General features: G+C 44.1%; 1 protein-coding gene across 3 annotated transcripts in view; it reads right to left on the reverse strand.

Moving 5' to 3' along the window:
- ETV6 (ETS variant transcription factor 6) overlaps positions 1-20,318 on the reverse strand; it is a 165,045-nt gene that overhangs the window by 98,769 nt on the left and 45,958 nt on the right. For 2 of the 3 annotated variants that reach the window (XM_007056938.4, XM_037914216.2), the window contains one exon: positions 7,017-7,146. In XM_007056938.4, coding sequence (XP_007057000.1) covers positions 7,017-7,146 — 130 coding nt within the window. The remainder of the gene's footprint in view (positions 1-7,016; positions 7,147-20,318) is intronic. The other variant, XM_037914208.2, reaches the window with a different exon arrangement.

Consider the following 20,318-nt stretch of genomic DNA (forward strand, 5'->3'; position numbering starts at 1 on the left):
GAAGTTTAGTTAGAAGTGGATTAGCTAAACAGACAGGGAAATGATCGGGAAGGGGCCATGGAAGGAAAGGGCATAAGGCAGAGGAGTGTAGGCGTGTACGAGGAGCAGATGTGGAGCCAGGCTGAGATTAAGTGGCTGTGAGGGAATGGGCAAACTAGCCAATCAGCGCATGGCAGAGAAAGATTACACAAAGGGTCACATCCAAGTCCGGTTAAAATCAATGGGAGTTTAATCACTAATTTCAGTGAGACCAGGCTTAGTTCCAGAGTCATTAATTTAACATTCTGGGCATCTCTCAGAATCCCTTTGTCTTGTATATAGCTTTTATTTTATTTCCCTGAATGTGCGTCAATCAGTTTTGTTCCACAAGAATCCTTCCAAAGCAAATATTTTTATTGCTTTAAATAAGGCTTAGGGTGAAGGGTTTTCTTTTTCTTTTTTAATTCGTTTCTTTCTATACACTTGCAGTGCAATGCACTGAAGATTCTAGTAACTAAATAACCATATGTCTAACACTTGGAAGTGGCTTTTCTGACTGCTAGCCAAAACTGTAGAATAATTAACAGGTGCCAACAGATTAATAAATAGAGAAACATAATTAACAGACATTACTCAGAAAAATGGATCCCAGGCAATGATGACAGGTTGACTATCTCTCACCCATCTCCTAACTGTTTCCTGCTTTCCTTTAAAAAAAATGCACTTAAAAACAAATGATGCACATGAGAAATACTTTGCGGCCAGTAGTAGGACACTCACAATAAACTGATTTGAGATCTGGTAAATGCCTCAGCTTTGCTTCAGAATATACCTGTTCCAGCAGCCCTTTAAATGTACTACTCATCACCACACATTATGGCTTAGTTAATAAACGGATCAGGCAAAGCCTCTTTTCACAGAGCGGTGACATCATATGGGCAATTTGGGTGAGACCATAAGGAGTTCATAACTAGGCAAGAGCAAATGGTTTGGTCTCATCTGAATCAAGAATTCAGCTACTCATGCAAAGATAGATGAAATTGTGTGCATGCAAAGCACTTCCTGATATTTAAATACTTCTCATTAATATTTTCAGTGTAGAGAATTAAAATTAGCAGTTCCTCTCTCCTATCCACATGGGCAATGGAACAGTCTATTATTACCGCTACGGCGAGGGACCACCGGCATGTTTAGAGAATCAAGCAACCTCACTGGCTGAAGATGGACATGTTTCAATGCTGTACAATACCACTACTGTTAAAAAGCGCTGAAGCTCATCAGAGCCAATCAGATCCTAAAAAACACTAAGGGCTGGAAACTGAAGAGCGCAGAGTACCTGCAACTGCTTTTGAAGTATGTTGGAACTGCAGGTACTGGGCAGCTTTGACAAATAGACCCCAACTATTTTAAAAGCCTCTCTTCTCCCACCACCCAAAAAAGAGAATACTTTGCATTATGGAGCACGGATGTCAGAGTTCCTCTCTACATGGTTTTGGTATGACAGCATCTGGAACATTGTGTTCAGTTCTGAGCATCGCAGTACCAGATAAGTTGTGGGGAGTTCTAAGAAGAGTAACAACAACAAACAGGGGGCATGAATGATTGATTAATGACTTTCAAAAGAGCTACACATGTATGGTTTGCCTCACTATGACTAAGATGGGAGACATATGATCTCCAAACATATGAAAGACATAAACACGAAGAACAGAGAAGAACTGTGTAGGGTGGGTCTAACTAGGAGTATATGAAGTGTAAGGAGGAACCTCTTGACAGTGTGACCTGTTAGATTGTGACCTATTAGCCTCTGAAATAGCCTCTTAAGGGAAGGAGTGAAAACCCCTTGGAGATTAAAACTGAACTGCAGAAAGTAGTAGAGCAGGTACAACAGGGAACATGGGGGTGTTAACAGTTCCTTTCCTTCTATAGCTTCAATATTTCTATGCTTCATGCGGTGGCATCTCTCTATCCAAAGGGGTACAAAGAGAATCATAGCAGGTTTAGAACATTCCAATACAGCAGTCATTGCTGACGATGTGGAGAAGGCGGCAAAATAGCCATTTTATTCTTGCACTGTAAAAAAGATGAAAAGCTCCTTTAAAAGATGTTTGTCTATGTTTCAGTGCATAATGACATACATAAGGGAAAGGTTTTCTGACCTATCTGTTCTCTTAAGTACTCTATTTTACGCTTTGTCCAGTTCTAAGAACCACTCACCACAGGGTATCACCCAAAGTGCAGGAAGACAGCACTTAATGGCATTGTACCAGACAGGGAGGGGAGCCCTTTTAAACACAGAATGCAGAGAAACTGGATTTTTGTGGCATCCCTCGGGTCAGAAAAGGGATTTACAAGTACCTCCAGGATATCTATTTATCTAAGTACTTATTAGGCCCCCATTACCACAATATCTGAGTGCTTCACAGTCTTTAATGTATTTATCCTCATAACACCCCTGTGTGGTAAGGAAGTGCTATTATCCACATGTGACAGATGGGGAACTGAGGTACAGAGAGACTACACAACTTGCCCAAGTTCACACAAGGAGTCTGTGGCAGAGAAGGAAATTAATTTCTGGGTCTTCCACAACCCAAGGGCATTCACTAGCAACTGGACCATCCTTTTTGTCCATCAGCTCTGCAGGCTGATAGAGAAAACACAAACTGCAGAGTTGACTGTCATAGTTCAGAGTAACAGCACCTGTATTCTCCCTCCATGGTTCAGCAAGGACACCCACTCTAGGCTTCCAGCTCCTAAGCTGTCATCTCTCTTGTGTGGAGACACACGTCTCTCTTACTCCTGACCGGGGAATTTCCAGGCTGCACAGTTCCCTCCTTATACTGTGAATTCCCCAGCAAAGTCAGACTGCCTAAGCAGGCCTGCTTTGCCTTACTCCTCAGAGACAGTAAACAGGTGGGTTACCACATAGCTCTTTCTAAGCCAGCACTTTCATTCTTAAGGTGAAAGCGTTACAGAGAAAACATATTAAAAACAATAAAAGAACTGACATGTGGGTTAATAAGCTTACCAGGGATCACCCCCTCACTCCAACAAGGGCTCTCAATGGTTATCGCCACCAAAGGGTTTTTTGGTAAGTTCATTATAGCTATTAGTTCATAACGAGCACCCTCAGCCTTATGGGGACTCGGTAGGCCAAATCCTTCCAACCCTTCCCTAAGGATTGGGGCCCTCTTGGACAGAAGGCCCTGTCCGTTTGCAGGATCAGAAAGAAGGCCCCATGTCAGTTTTATCTCAGGCTATTTAACCAAAATTCCTTTCTTTGTTTGTTGGTCCTTGGAGAATCCAATATGAACCAGTATATCTGAGCCGCTCTCCAGATGCGGGTAGCTCTCTGGAGGTGTAACAACCTGAGTGAATCTGACCACCCACCCCCCTCACTGTTCTTAGTTCCTGGAAGTCTGTGGTCCCCCCTCCCCCAAGGGATTACATACAATCCCTGGCCAACAATGATACATCAACTTTTTCAATAAGGTTTGTCCAGGATAGCATCGTATCTGTCACAGTGGCATGCTTGATCTGCCAATAGATGGTGAGGACACAGGAGAAACTGGCAACTACACTACTCTCTGGGTCTACCAGAGGCTTGAGCCCTGGCATGACATTAATTCTAGTGGTGGGGGACACCAGGCCTTCTACCCTCCTCACTGATGGGTGGCCAGCAATGCCATAATAGCAGCTGGCAACAGAAAGGTGGAAGTTAGGGGGAATATTATGAGTATTAGATGGCAGGGATATGTTTGGATGCCTAGGACAAAAGTCTTGGAGGGAGGAATGTGTTTTTGGAGAAAGGATTTTGGACCCTCACAGTACAAAATTAAGTTTTATTACATAGTGCTTCCATATTATTGGGGTGGGGATAGAGGCTCAGAGAGGGAGAGCAAATCAAGGTTTACAGTAGATTGAAATGGTAGAGGGAGCTCTCCACGCCAGCCAGAGAGATGGGGACTCTCCCTAGACTTTCAACAGCACCAAACGCAGAGGCGAGGGAGCTCTCCCTATACTTGTAGTGGAGAGGAAGATGCATTCCACTCCTTCCCCTTCCCCACTCTTACTCCCGTCACTTCAGTTCCTGGAGCAAATCCTCTCCCTGTCACCTGTCTGAAGCCCATTTGCTCACCAAACACTTGGGACTGATTTACAACACTGAAGGAAATTACTGCCCTAATTGTCCTGGCGCTATTGGCTGTTAATGCCTTAAGAGTACTCTTAAAAATTAAAATAGAGGCATTATTATAGAAAGGTATAAAACACTCTGTCTAAATCCAGGGAGCCCATTTCATATTAATCAAGGACATTCCTTTCCATTTCTATCTTCTCCCTTCAAATGCAGAATATATTTGAGCCTATTCCAGTACAGCAAGAAGGCAAAACCAATCCCTAGGGCAAATTATGCTCTCAGTAATACCCATGCCACACTATTGAACCCCACTGGTTTGCTAGGAGTGTAAATGAAAGCAGAAAATAGCCCTATTAATTTGTCTGTTAAAGCTAGAACTGGGCTCTAACTGTGTTTTGCTAAGAGTCATTAGACTACGCTATGGGAATAGTTCTGCTCAGTGGCTGTGACTTGAAAACTGTACCAGATCTCCCTGTTGCCTTCAGAAATAACTGTATGAAGGGGGAGTGGGGTAGGGGAAGATCATCAGTTATTGAATCTCAGCCAAGTGCTAAAGATTAAAAGCAAAGATAGACCCAAACCATGATCTGGATCTGAATGTAACAACTAGCCCCTATTTCTATTATGGACTGAACTAAAATGCCCAATTCAAGCTACCCTACCTAAGTTTGGAGGAAAGTCCAGCTTTGGATCTAAGATACAATATTTGGATCTATCTTTAGTTAATAGAAGAGGAGCCAGCAGGAATTATTTACCCTTAACCCCGCATCCCATTTCAATCCTATTACCCAAGGTCCAGAAAGATTAGTTATTTCTGTATACAGCACTGGCGAGACCATTACTGGAATACCATGTCCAGTTCTGTTGTCCTCACTTTAAAAAGGATGTTAAAAAATCTGGAAAGGTTTCAGAAAAGAGGTACAAGAATAATCTGAAGTCTGAAACCATGCATTATAGTGACAGAGTTCAGAAGCTCAATTTATGTATATAGTTTAACCAAGAAAAGGTTAAGGGGTAACTCATCGTGGTCTAAAAGTAACTACATAGGGAAGAGACTTCTGATAGTATCTAGCAAAAGAAAAAGTATAATGAGATTCAATAGCTGGAAGTAGAAGCTACACAAATTCAGACTAGAATAGGGCACACATTTTTAACAGTGAGAGTAATTAGTCACTGGAACAATTTACTGAGGAATATGGTGGATTCTCAAACACTTAAAGTCTTTACATCAAAACTGGATGTCTTTCTAAAAGATGTGCTTTCGCTCAAATAAAAAATTATGGGCTAGCTGCAGAAATCATGAGGTGACATGCTGTGGTTTAAGTTATGCTGGAGGTTAGTCTATATGTTCACAATGGTCCATTGCAGTCTTCATATCTATGAATTAATCTCAAAAAATCAAGGAAGTTCAGCAATATAGTACATAAATCAATAATAACTGTATGTTGAGAGTCAAAACTCTGGGCTCCAATGTGGTGAACAAGGAAGACTATGTGTTCCCTGAATCCATGGAGTTTGCAATCTATATGAAAAACTGGTGTGGTAGAAGAATCTTCCAAATAAATTTATTGAATAATCTGTAATGGTTTTTCTCCACGACAAATCAGACAGGTATAGAAATGCAAGGTACTAATGGTAGGGACGCCCTGTGGATTTCAAACACACTTCCCAATCAAAGTTGGGTCAAAAATTTCCTATCAGAAGGAAACCTTCATGCCAGCCGAATGGGAGTGAATTTGAGTGACAGTTCATACATTCTTTCCAGCAAACTAATCACATGGTATTACCCGCGTTGAATGGCAGCAGAGGAAGAAGCAACAGGCAAAAACAGGTTTCACAGTAGCAGCAAAAACAGATGCATTGTAGATGCAATAGGAATAGGTGATGTGAATTAAGGGCAAGTTTAGGACATAATACCTGGTGTGAACATGGGACAAAGAGGGAGGTGGACCAGGACCCTAGAAGCACTGAAATACTGGGTTCTGTCCCTGGGATGAGGAAAGGAGTGTGCCTGAAGGATAATTTAGGGCAGGGATTCAAATGCTTTATGATAATGGGGATGTTTTTTAAGAAAAAATGTGTCTCATGAACTATCTCCCCTCCAAAATCTCAATTCCATTTGTCATTCCCACTCCACATCAATCCAGCGGCAACTAGAATACAGTGTTACTATCTGTCTTGCCGAAGCATCTAAGGACTTGGTGTTTAACAAATGAATAATTGTATGTAAACAAGAAAAATTCCACTGGCTCCTTTTTCACTCTGTTTCACCTATCACTGCCCTGCCCCGCAACCAGCAAGTTACCTCAGTGAGATGAGGCTCTGGCCCCCCCATCAGCTCCAGTTTTGGTCCCAATGTTAGCCTCTCTTTGTGGACGTAAAGCACCCTGGCAAGCACCGTGCTATGCTCACTCCTCCGACTTTACAGCTGCAGGTGTTCACACTCTGCAGTGAAGAGCCTGACTGTGACCAGTAAACACACTGAGGACCATCATCAGCTCAAAAACACTCACCGACCAGAGTTGGAGAAGTGTTGACATAGAGCCAAAGTACATCACCAAGTGATCCAACCCTGAGAGATTCATCCCACCCAAGGTGATCTTGCTGAGTCAAATTTATCCCTGGGGTAACTCTACTAAAGTGAAAGTCATGGTTGAATTCAGTCCTCTGCATTTTTCCTGCCACATGAAATGAACACATAATGTGGGGAACAGCACGTTTTCACTGTGCTTCTGAGCGATTTCCTTTGTTAAAAAAAAAAAGTGTTTTAAAAGACGAACAGCTAGTGCTTTCTCAATGTCTAGCTATGGAGTTCCCCCATCCCATTCTACAGATTAACCACTTCCTCCTCCCCGTTCCCTCCTCAATCCAAGAGGTGAGCCACCACTCAAACACTCACGCAGGTGTGCCGGCAGTCTGATCGCGTCTTCCTCCATCCTGATCGCTCGAGGCACTGGGACATGTAGTGGTGATGAGGAAGGGTAGTTCACTACTGGGCTCGCTGGAGGTGTGTAGGAAATTCTTTCCTGCTATTAAAAATAAGAAGGCGAGAGAGAGAGAGAGAGGGGACAATGTGAACTTTGGAACAGAGGTGTGAAACTAAAACAGGGGACAGGAGGGGGAAGTGGGTGGAAGGAAGGAAGTGTGTATGAGTGGTGGGGGCGAATAGCATTTATTATGCACCAGACTGGCTAGGGAACCACACAGAGTGCAATTGGTCCACTTGCTCTATAGCTCTGCAGGCGTGACATTCAAATCCCTGGAAGTTCCACGCCTGCAAATTGCAGCCAGGGACTAGAGAGAGGTTTCAAGGTGATGGTTTTCATCTTGCTAAAGCCTAATAAATTTCCCTGGGTTTTCTCAGAAGTTTTCTGAAGGGGGAAAGGGGAAATAACATAGAGGTGAAGAGATGGGGAGGACTTTCAAGTCAATGTAAATCTGATAGTGGGGTATATATATATATATATGCGTGTGTGTGTGTGTGTATTTTATACACACACTGTTCTACAGTAAATGCCCAAAGCACTACATCTCATAACAGCATCCGGGCATAATTATTAAATATTTAGCACTTTAAATCTTCAGACCATTTTACCAAAATTGAGTAATTAGTTGATTTACTGTAGTATTTACATTGCTATAGAGAACCATATTATATTGCTGTTCACTTCTGTATTTACTTCAGAGGACTGCAGTAGTTTTTCTAAGCAAAAATTAAATCAGCATAATAAAAGGAGCCATTTCCACTTTCTTCAACATACAGTAACATTTATCTCACTATTGCACAAGACTCACAGTTAAACAAGATGTTTCCTATTATTATTACTACTCAATATGTATCAGTATTATGGTAGTGCTTAAAGGTCCCGCTAAGATCAAGGCCCCATTGCACTAGGTACTCCATACACACACACACGTACAGAGTAAGACATGGCCCTGTGCTGAACAGAAAGTCCTGCATTGCGATTCATGCAGGCAGACTATAGTGCCTTCACAGAGCCCCATTAAAATCCATGCAGACAGAGCAGTCTGCCCATATGGATCACACAGCCGGATCAGGTCTAAAAATAGACAAGATAGACACAGAGCAGGAGACAGGGATATAACATTCAAGCAGAGTTATCAGATGGATGATTTGCAAAAGTCATGTTAATTCCACAGTCTTTTGTTCGTTCAGTTTTATTCCCTAACAAATTTGTCCAGAAACCTAAGATCAAAACTTGATCTGATCTGGTGGGAAAATTCCTCCATATTCTAAACATGTACTGTAATCACAACTCAAATTATACCCTTTGTAAATAAAGTAAGCCACAATATTTGCAGGAGCACAGAAATCATTGGTGTACACTCCCCTGCTGGTTTAGCGTGCTACTTCCCAGAGCTGTGCCGAGTGGTGGCATTTTTGATGATGGTAGTATAACTAGCACGGATGTGAACAAAAGGAGCTATGCTCGCTCATTTCATAATTTCAGTGGGGATGAAGTAAAAGCTATCACCACCAAGCCCCTCCCTCACCACAGTGTCTGTCTAATGGAAAAGGACAAACCTACTGGCAAGAAAAAGAAAGTTATTTCCTTTACACACAATAGCATGCCATGGAACCAGAATGACAGCCTTACGTTCATCTGCGGAACGGAACGCTGGCCCTATAACCAATCTAAACAGGGTACGTGAAAGTCCTTCTTACTCCTGACAACATGATTCAAATAGAAATTAAAGCTATGAAAGGAGAAAATTCCAAGGGGCACTAGACAACAACGGGAATTGAGAGTAGGGCCTTTCACCTTCTAGCCATGGCTTCAAACCAAGTTCAGGGCAATCTGACCTAGATCGGTTAGCTGCTCAGTGGTCCACATGAAATGCATTGTTAATCTCAGTCCAGATTCCCCATAAACAAAAATCAACATTCTAAAAACCACCATTACAATTAACATTCTTTAGCATCTTTGCTGATGGACTCAGCAGAAAGGCCAAGGACCGAGCATACACAGAGAATGAATGACCCCTACAGGCAATGTAATTTCTCTTCTGGATTTAGACATATTGGTAGAGCAATGTTGAGAAGGTTGAAAAACCCCAGGCTTATCTCTGTTCTGTGGAGAAGTGCCGTCTCCAGGGTTTTCATTACACCACCTTTTACCAACATTAAATTCACACCGGATTTTTAGTTAAAAAGCTGGGACATTCTTCCCTGGGGATATCTGACATGGTGAAAAAGCTGGTGGACAAAGCTGGATGTGGAGTTTGACCGTTCAGCTTTGGTATTCACACCCCAACCAAAGATGGCTGATTCAGTGCTTCACATTCCAATGAGGTCCCCGCCATAGTACTCTGGGGAAGTTCTGCACTTTCACTGGCACTTGGCGCCCTCTCAAAGTTGGCGCATGCATAACAAATGGAGAGTTGGTAGAAAATGAGACCAACCACTTCCTAGCATTCCCTGCTGTGATCCACTGTTCTGAACTGCATTCCAGATTGCCATTTTATTCATGCAAAAAGCTATTTATAAAGGAGAGGAACCCTGCTGAAATAGGGCCAAAATGATGCCTGTCTCTGCACAGATGCGTTAGTGCTGTGGCTTTTAACCTGTGGTCTGAGGACCCTGGGGGTCCACAGACTGTGTCTAAGATTTCCAAAGGGGTCTGCACCTCCATTACAAATTTTTTAGGCGTCTGCAAATGAAAAAAGGTTGAAACCCAGTGCTCTAGAACAGTGGTTCACAAAGTGGGGTCCTCAGACACCTGGAGGCCAGCTGTGGGTTATTAGGAGGGTCCATCCCTTGAGACAAGGCCAGAATGTGCCAGAACCTCATTCCAGAACTTTTGCCACATGGAGGACACCATCTTGCTCTCAAATTAGCGCCCTCTGCACAGCATGATCTCACATGCACCGTGTGTGAGGTCACGTTGGCGGGGGCGTTCCTAGACTGGCGAGGGCCTTCTGGTAGTGCAGAAATGAAAGGGATCTGCGACCCTTAGTAAGATGCCAAAGGAGTTCTTGGGTGGGGGGTGGAGGGGAGGAGTTTGGAAACTACTGCTCTAGAGGAAAGAGAGGCAACAAGAAGTCCCTTCCCACCTGTAATGCAGGGGTGGGGATCCTGTCTTGCAAGTGATGCTAGCATCTCAAGCCTCACTTCAGTTAGGTACTGAGGCACATGTTTAAACACCTCACTGAATCAGGGCTTCAGAGAGGAACACTAGGAGCTGCAGAGGCCTCTCCCACTGGACATCACGGGAGGCATGTACTGGCTATGTCTGTAGCAGGCAGGACTCACTCCTCACTGCATTTCCCTCAGCACCCAGGAGGTGTTGTGCTATATGAAGCCATAATGCCTCAAACCACCACCCCCTTCTTCTCCAGACATCTCCACCTCTTAGAGGTATAATTTAGCCTACGGTGCTTTAAACAATATTTATACCAAAAAGGGCAGTTTCATAGAGATTGCTAAGTAAATGCATCTGATCCACTGTTTTTTAGCATCCTATATTCAGGACAGGTAGAAAAGACACCAAAATTGTTATGAAAAAAAATGTGGGCATGATCATTTTGTCACCGTCAATATTTCCATTACAGGTCAGACTACAATAGCAGGCTGTGAAACAGCCAAAATTGCAGGGGAGATTTTCAAATGCTCAGGTGGGAGGTAGGCTCCCAACTCTCATTTGTGGCTTTGAAAATCTCCTCCCTTAGCAATACTATGCCCTGCTATAGCATCCTTAAGCCAAAGATTAAAGAGACTTTGAAGACATTAGGTAAACCCATTTTACAGATGGGTCTCCTGAGTTATAGAAAGACTAAGACCCAAATTAGCTAAGCAATTTCAGAGCTAAGTTTTCTTAAAAAAAGAACAGCAAGTGCATCCTAAAGTGGAACAGACTTAGCAAATGCATCCTGAAAATGAAGCCCTCCCTAAACACTGCACAGTTACTACCGGACAGATTTCCAAAAGTGCTGAGCAAGTCAGCAGCAGGTAGAGTTGCTCGGCTCCTTTGAAAATGAGGCTATAAGTGATTTGGCCAAGTTCACACAGCGAGTCAGCAACAGAGTGGGAAAGGAGCAAGTATCATTCTAGTTCTGTGACCTACCCTAATCCTGGGCTTGAGCCGCTGCGCAACACTCTGGTTAAATAAAATGTGAATGCAGAGGGTCATATTTGATTGCTGAATTGGTTTTCGAGCCACACTTTCAAGATGTGTTTGTTAAGTCCATCCCATTTTAGGATGCATTTAAAATCTTCACATCTCCAAAATTACTTAACTTTCCTTTATGGGATCTATAAAACAAAACATACTATGAAAATTAGGTAGGTGTCATCATTTTAAGGTTATGCAGCCAGATCCTCAGCTGGTATAAATTGGTGTAGCTCCTCTGAACTCAACGGATTTATAGTGATTTACACCAACTGAAAGTCTGGTCTGTGACAGTTTGAAAGGGGCAGATGCTATAGTTAGGGGGAAATAAATAGTTTTGTAATCAGTGAATTTCGTATTTCCGTTTGCAGTAAAGCCTATAGTGGGTGGGGATGTGGGGTAGTGGTTAGAGGACCAGACTGGGAGTCAGAATGCATGGTTCTGTTATCCAGTTATGCCACTGACTTGCTGCATGAACTTGGGCAAATTCCATCAATTCTATGCAGCTCCGTTAATTAATGTTTGTAAGGGAAGATTGCTAGTGAAAAGTGCTATAAAAGAGCAAAGTGCTATTACATTCCAGATTCACAAGCTGCTGTAATAGACTGGGAATACCGAATCCCACAAGTGACAAAATGATCAGCCTCAAATAATTGCAATCTACAAACAATTTCAAAATCACAGTTCCATAATATTTTGCCTGCAGCCATATACTCATGAGGAGGATGCACAGGTTGGCACAATTCCTGCTGTCTTGGCTTTTGGAAGGCTTCCCTTCAGCTCACAGTGAGTTAGGAAAGTTTCCAGGGAAACCTCACACTGATTAGAATACATTAATTCTTTAATGAAGACCCTTCAGGGATACCCCATCTCTGGGGTTTATTCCACTGTCCCCCAGTCTGTTAGGAGAGGGAACCCAGCAGTATTTGGACATCCAACCAAAGATCAGGCTTGCTAACCATTTTAGGGATACATCTCTATTCAGGACAGTCCTTAAGCAGATGCTGAAGTCCCACTAGACTTAACCTTGTGCACATGTTTAAGTGCTCTATGAGGTAGGGATGGATTTAAGCATGTGCTTAAGAACTTCCCTGAATCAGAGCCTAGGATAGAATCCGGGCAACACTGGGTGCCCAGTTACTGGAACCTCCTTAAATCAAAGCACCAAGTGAGGTAACTACAAGCTTTATTGATCACATCGTGCTGCACAAGCATTCACACACCACTGACTAAACTCCCAAAGTCATGTCACAGCTTGCACTGAGTTCAGCCTGAAAATCTTGGAAAATCCTCTGTGTACAGAATCTATTGTGGGTTGTTTGAGAGTTTTAGTCAGGAACATGGAGGGGAAGACCACAGAACAAGTCATAGGAGCTAGTGGGGGGAGGCAAAATTCCAGTACTCTTTGTACACTTAAAAACAAAAATCTGAAATTTGGTGGAGTTGCAAATAACAGCTTTTCGCAAGGCTCAAAACTACTTATATTAGGCTGCCATAGCCCCAGAAGTCACAGCCCTAGCATGTAATGATCTCCAACTTCCAATTCCCACAAGGAAATGTAAAAGTCCAACAGTCCTATTTTTGTCCTTACACACCAAATCCACTAAAAGCTGCATGCACAAAAGTAGATATGTATTTTTGTAGAAGCGAAACAATCACTGAAGACAATCTAGTACGCAAATGCAAAAGTAGCCCCAATAATAGGACAGTCTGAAGAAGATGGAAATATCGCATTTTGCAACTGAATATTTTTAAATTGTTGAGACAAAGCGACACATGACCTGCCTAGTAGCTTTCAGGATAGCAAGATGGCGGACGTGGCTCAGCAGCCTTAGAAGGATATTTTAAAGGCCTGTATCCAAATCTCAATCATTGCATAAAAGGCCACTCCTCTTCTACATGTAATGATATCACACAGTGCCAGGGCTTAGCTCCCAACAGTGGAAGTATAATTCCAGTTATGCTAATTCCCTTTACCTGAAAATTCTAATTATCCAAATCCACAGTGTGTCCCTCATGTAGCCAGATGTCAATTAATCACCCACTTATAACTCCTCTATTAGCCTCTTAGCACCTGTTAGTGCTAATCAATGGCTTGGCATTCGAATACCAGTAAATCAGATAATTAATAATTCAGAAAAATTATGTCCACAGTGGTTTTAACACAATTTTGGTGTTTTAATAAACTTAAAGTTGTTTATTTTTATCCTTTAACAAAGTACAACGTATTAAGCAAACATCAAAACTGCACCTCAAATAGAACTTCCATTTAACTGAATACCTGGTACTCCAAAAGTTTCGGATGTCCCCCAGGCCATTTGAATAAGTGGGAGTGTATTGTGTCTGCTTGCCACCCAGTTTGCTGATCTCTGTGTCACCCTCCATGCCTGACTCCCTGCTCTTCCAGTCAGACCAGTGGTTCTCAACCTATTTACCATTGTGGGATGCATATGGCATGCAGCTCTCTATGTGATATGTGGGCTTCATCCACACAATATATATACTACCTTTATGGCCCTGCAGATGTCACATGGGCCACAGCTGTGTGCTGACTGGGATGCAAATGGCATGCAGGCTGGCGGTTGAGAACCACTAACGTAGACTTTCAAAAGGGTAAAATCCTACTTCTGCTTTCCTGATGAGCTTATTTCACCAGCAGGTGGAGACACAGTAACTTTGACTTTGATAGCTATCACACAGAGGCCAATAAGGAGAAACAGAGGGTGTGAACTACCTACAAGGGACATTTGCTGTCACTGCCCTGTGAAGAACAGAACTTCAGACTCCCGGACTCTCACTCTGTTACCACTGACCCTCACTGCATGGGCATGGAATGCTTAGTCCTGTGGCTGCAGTGACGTCCTGGAGTGAGGCTGCACAGGTGCTCCAGCTCTGCTCTTAGGTTGTGAGGAAGGAAAGTACCTCTGTCCTGCAACTGAGATAACCTCTCAATCGGGGTGAGCAGGAATCTTTCCCAGGTAGGGTTGCCAACTTTCTACTCGCACAAAACCGAACACTCGGCCCCGTCCCTTCTCCGAGGCCCTGCCCCTGCACACTCCATCCCTCCTCCCTCTGTCACACACACTCCCCACCCTCACTCACTAGCTCATTTTCACTGGGTGGCTCACGGGGGTTGGGGTGCGGGAGGGGGTGAGGGCTCCGGCTGGGGCTGCGGGCCAGAAATGAGGAGTTTAGGGTGCGGGAGGGGGCTCTGGGCTGGAGCAGGGAGGTTTGGGTGCAGGAAGGGGGATTGAGAGCTCTGGCTGGGGGTGCAGGCTCTGGGGTGGGGCTGGGGATGAGGGGTTTGGGGTGCAGGAGGGTGCTCTGGGCTGGAATTGTGGGGTTTGGAGGGCAGGAGAGAGATCAGGGCTAGGGCAGGGGGTTGAGGTGTGGGAGGGACCGGGGTGCAGGCTCCAGGCGGTGCTTACCTCAAGCAGCATGTCCCCCCTCCGGCTCCTATATGGAGGTGTGGCCAGGCGGCTCTGCACACTGCCCTGTCCGCAGGCGGTTCCCAGCCAACGGGAGCTGCAGAGCCAGGGCTTGGGGGGGGCAGCGTGCAGAGCACCCTGGCTGTCCCTACACATAGGAGCTGGAGGAGGCACCTGCCACTGCTTCCGGGAGCTGCGCGAAGCCACAGCAGGCAGGGAGCCTGCCTTAACCTCACTGTGCCACTGACTAGAATTTTAACGGCCCCGTCAGTGGTGCTAACTGGAGCCGCCAGGGTCCCTTTTTGACCGGGCATTCCGGTTGAAAACCAGACACCTGTCAACCCTATTCCCAGGTGAAGGCCATCAGTTTCTGCAGAATCCAAGCTTTCATTTAAAAAAGAAAAATACATGGCAGCAAAAATAAATAGTCCGAGCACAAACTGACTGGAACCAACGTGGTGATGTCTGCCTGAGTCTGCAGAGACAACAAGTGCTGCCACCTCTGTCAGCAGCCAACGCTTATGGGGAAGGTGAAGAGATCTCTTGGGGTGGGAACGGCAGTTGTTGTTTGGGTGGCTGCTGGTAGGAGTATGTGCACTGGGCAGTGGGAGGCCATCACACCCACCCCATAGAACAGGAGGCACTGGGTGAGGGGAAATTCTACCACTTGGCAACCAACCCCAGCAGAGGATGCTGCATGCAGAGAGGCCTCACCAATGCTACGCTAGCAAACCACCAGAGGGCTAGCAAAGGGAACAGTATAAATAGGTTATTTGTTGACGGTGGAGCCTACCCCACAGTCATTGACCTCTTTTGTGTGTGATGTCACATGACATGATAGATTTCTGGGGAGGAGTGGCATTAATTAGAGCCCTAGAGTTCAGCCAGCAGGAGACCAGGGTCACTGGGCCCAAGCAGCAGAGGTTACTTGAGTAGGGGGAGACTGGGCAGGAGGGGTCATGGCTCTGGGGGACCAGTGGATTTCAGCCTGGTGAGCAAATGTGGCACTGGGTAAATTTTCCAAGCCCTGCCCCTGCACACAGGGTTTGATTCCATGTCCACTGAAGTCAACAGAAGAACATCCATTGACTTCAATGGGCTTTGGATCAGGCCCATAGACCATGTTCTCTGACTACATGCAGGGAGGAAGATTAGGCCCTGCAACGGGGAAGCAGGAACTCTGCAGCACTGGAGGGTGAATTAATTCTCCCCCACCTCCCAATTTCTATCTCCTTGTTAATTTCCATGGTGGACTCGTACACATTTTTGATCCCATTACTATAGTAATTCACAACAAATCTACAGCAGCATAATCAGCACACTAGCCATAATTAGAGAAATTAAAACAAACACAGCTCTCTGGAATGGACCTTATGCAAAGCAGCTCTGGGGAAAGATTAGCATCACATTTCCTGAACACAGAGAGCAGAGATTGTTTTAGTGACCTTAGTGATTTCATGGAGTTCAGTTCCTCCCTGCCTCCTCCCTTTGGACTGAATCTGAATCTCCAAGCAGTAGGGCAAGAGAGCCCTGTCCTCACCTCTCATGCCCTGCCACAGCGATTTCTCGGGCAAATGAAAACCACAGAGGTGCTGCAGTTCAGCGCAGGAGGGGGTGAATGGTTTCCCCCCCAGATGATTACAGCCACTGGTCTAATTAAATTAAAATGCTACGGACAGCAATATTAATGCATTCAAGTGTTGTGAAAACGCAGCCAGCAGAGGTCAATGACATTGTCAAAAATGATTGTCTGAGCACCTGCAAAAATGGTTCAAATTAGCAAATACGAAGTAAGACACTAACTAGCTAAACCACACACACACACACACACACACACACACAAATGTTGCTGCCCTCTAAGACTATTGCTAATATGTGGGAGAGAAGGAGAGAGAAATACTGAGAGGGGATAATACAAGGTAAAACTACAAGATAATATGGAGGCAAAGAGCTTAGTAGAATTCAAAAAAGGATCAGTCATTTGAATGAATATTATCCACAGATATGCTAACTGTCCAGTGCAAAATTTCTAAGGGAGATAGGTCCCAGAAAACTAGCCCTGCACCTTGTGTAAAGGGGTGTACTTGACCACAGACTCAGAATGGAGGTATTTTACACCCATTTTGCACTGATGACTATACAAGGGGCAAGGTAGTTGTGAACGGGCCCAGTGGCCCTAATGTATCAAGGCAGAAGGTAACTGGGATTCATCTGCCTGATGTTAAAAAGAAATGTATGTAGTATAGTGGTTGCCATGTCAGCCCCAGGATATGAGAGAGACAAGGTGGGTGAGGTAATATCTTTTATTGAACCAGCTTCTGCTGGTGACAGAGACAAGCTTAAAAAGAAACTCTCTCTTCCCCTTAGCTTCCTTCGTTAGGCATGTGACTGCAAAATGTGTCCATTATTGGGCGGGGCAGTGGGGAGAGAGGTTCTTGCACCTTCCTCTGAACCATTTGTTACTGGCCACTGTCAGACAGGATGCTGAGGTCGGTGGACCACTGGTCTGATCCAGCATGGTAATTTCTATGTTCCTAAATACCAAATTCCTATAGTGTCCATAACACAAAGTATCAAAAAAGGCTTCAGAGACAGAGGCCTTGTTTACAATACAAATGCTTTGCCAGTGTAGCTATGCCGGCAGAGCCTGCTACTGTAGGCGGAGCTTATGCTGACAGAGGCGTTTTTCTGTCGGCATAGCACACTGCCTCTCCAAACAACAGCAACTAAGCCGACAGGAGCACTCTTCTGTCAGCACAGTTGCATCAACACTGGGGGTTTTGCAGGCAAAGCTATGTGTGTTTTTTTCACACTCCTGCCTGTCATAGCTATGCCAGCAAACCTCTGCAGTGTGGACGTGACCACAGATATTTAACTGTAATCTAGCAGTGGGGAAAGGAAGGTTTTAATGTGTAATCTACAGAGGCTCAGATGGTGGTAGAGAGAGGACTGCACATAGAGAGAGGGCAGTACAGTAAAAGAACAGGTGTGGACAGCTGCAGGATGGAGAGATGTTTCTTAGTATTTTTTTCCTATACTTGCTCTCTGCAAAGTGGAGGAACTCCTGCCATAAGGTGATTATGCAATCTTGCCTGCATGCATGGGAATCACACCCTGAATGCCCATTAATGTTAATTGCAGTCATGTATACATGCTTTCACTGTAAAATTTCTGGAGGCCATGAAACCGAGCTGCGAAGACAGAGAGAAGGATTGACAGCACGGTGTCAAGGGAGCTACACAAAACTCAAGCTAATGTGGGGTTGCACCCAATGACTCTTTCCCCACCCTGTCACAAATGAAACGGCGGCACACAGTGTTAGGATATAGATATTCAGGCCTGTCTGTAAAGGCCTATACTCTAAGAATTTAGGTGTATTCTTATCACTTGGCTAGTTAGAGGTATAAAAGAAAGAATCAAAATCACTGTCTGCTAGTGTAAGAGCCTTCTCTTACTGAGACAGTCGGAGGCCCTGTTCTTAGGCTAAGGCCTTTGGCTAAGCAGCAGAGGCAGCCATAAGCTGGGAAGCGACCGGTCACATCCTCATATTCCAAACTAGTCACATTGAAATAAGGTGCTATTGGGCTCTTAGGAATACAATCCTGTCCTGATAATGCCTATCGCCTCCAGAGAAAGGGAAGTGCCTAGAAGATGTAAAAGGAAACTTAGTTTGATAGCATCCTGTATGGCAAGAACTCACTTATCAATAGCTGGGATGTGAAATCCTCACTTCTGTATTGTTTTGTCATTATAGTTCCCACTATGTTATTGTTTGTCTGTATAATCTCTGTCTGGTTCTGTGATTGTTTCTGTCTGCTGTATAATTAATTTTCCTGGGTGTAAACTAATTAAAGTGGTGGGATATAATTGGTTAAATAATCATGTTACAATATGTTAGGATTAAAGAAAAGGAGGACTTGTGGCACCTTAGAGACTAACCAATTTATCTGAGCATAAGCTTTCGTGAGCTACAGCTCACGCATCCGATGAAGTGAGCTGTAGCGCACGAAAGCTTATGCTCAAATAAATTGGTTAGTCTCTAAGGTGCCACAAGTACTCCTTTTCTTTTTGCAAATACAGACTAACACGGCTGCTACTCTGAAACCTATGTTAGGATTGGTTAGTTAAATTTCAGTAAAATGATTGGTTAAGGTATAGCTAAGCAGAACTCAAGTTTTACTATATAGTCTGCAGTCAATCAGGAAGTGGGTGGGTAGGTTGGGGAAAAAATGGGAACAGGGAATGGGGTGGGGAAATTGGAATCATGTTTTGCTAAAGGGGGAAATGGGAACAGGGAATGGGGGTGGGGAAATTGGAATCATGTTTGGCTAAGGGCAGGAATGGGAACAGGGACACAGGTGTAAGGCTCTGTGGTGTCAGAGCTGGGAAGGGGGACACTAAGGAAGGAAACTGGAATCACGCTTGCTGGAAGTTCACCCCAATAAACATTGAATTGTTTGCACCTTTGGACTTCGGGTATTGTTGCTCTCTGTTCACGCGAGAAGGACCAGGGAAGTAAGTGGGTGAAGAAATAAACCCCCTAACACACAGTGGTTTCACTCTGCTGCATTTCAGAGTCCTCACTCCAGTACAAACATGCAGTGTTATTGCATGCCCAAAGCATCCACAGAACTAACATCATAATTAGATTTCAGCAAGTGTTGGAGAGGCTCTCTCTACTTTTACTGGAGGCAGGAATAATTTCTTTGAAAAGATTAAGTTACAGTGCAGATTACTCCAGAGCAGGGGTCCACAAACGTTTTCATAGTGTGGACTACATCTTAGACATTGTCACATGGATACGTCCCATCTTATTCGCAATCACATAATCTCCTTGTGGCAGCTACAGCAATATCTTACATGGAAGAGTAATCTTAGGAAAGTATTTCATATGTTTTTAGATTCTTTTGATAGTAATTAGCTGCTGGAAACCAAAAGAGGAGCCAGAATACGCTGAAATGCATCCCCTGAATTGCCATTAACCTAAGAAATTCTGAAATGTGGGACCTTTCTCAGTAGTATTGAATGGCCACATTCTGATCTCAGTTATATCTGTGTGAATCTGGAGTAACTCCACTAAAGGAATGGAATTCCTCCAGATTAACACCAGTAGAAGTGAAATCAGAACTTGGCCCACAGTCTTTGTTTCCTAGCAGAATCACCCAAATTGGCTCCCTACCCCATCTCCCCAAAATCTCTTAATTTGGATCTCAGGATGATGAGCATGTATATGCATATCTGTTTGAAAACAACTTGCACCATGAAATACAGCAATTATCTTTTGCAAAGTCTGACACACCCAAAATTCAAAGGAAATGCCATAAGAAACTAAAGTAAAGTTGTTTGTGGTCAGTCACACACAAATACATCCCATACCCCGACAACATGAGAAAAATAGTTGAACAGCCTCTTATGCCCACCACAAAGGACAGCTAACACTCGCAACAGGCAATAAGAACACTGATAACTAAGGGGTTTGAGGGTGGATATTTAGAAGAACTTTTAAAACCAGGTAATCGAGCCGTCAGTGCCATTCCTGCATTTTCTTCTTAAATAAAACAGGCCATAAATAGTGTGGTTGCCAAGTCTGTGGATCCATGTTCTACCCCATATAGGGATGCCATCTTTAAAAGTTTACCCTCC

This window comes from Chelonia mydas, chromosome 1 (assembly GCF_015237465.2).
Source record: "Chelonia mydas isolate rCheMyd1 chromosome 1, rCheMyd1.pri.v2, whole genome shotgun sequence".
NCBI lineage: Eukaryota > Metazoa > Chordata > Testudines > Cheloniidae > Chelonia > Chelonia mydas.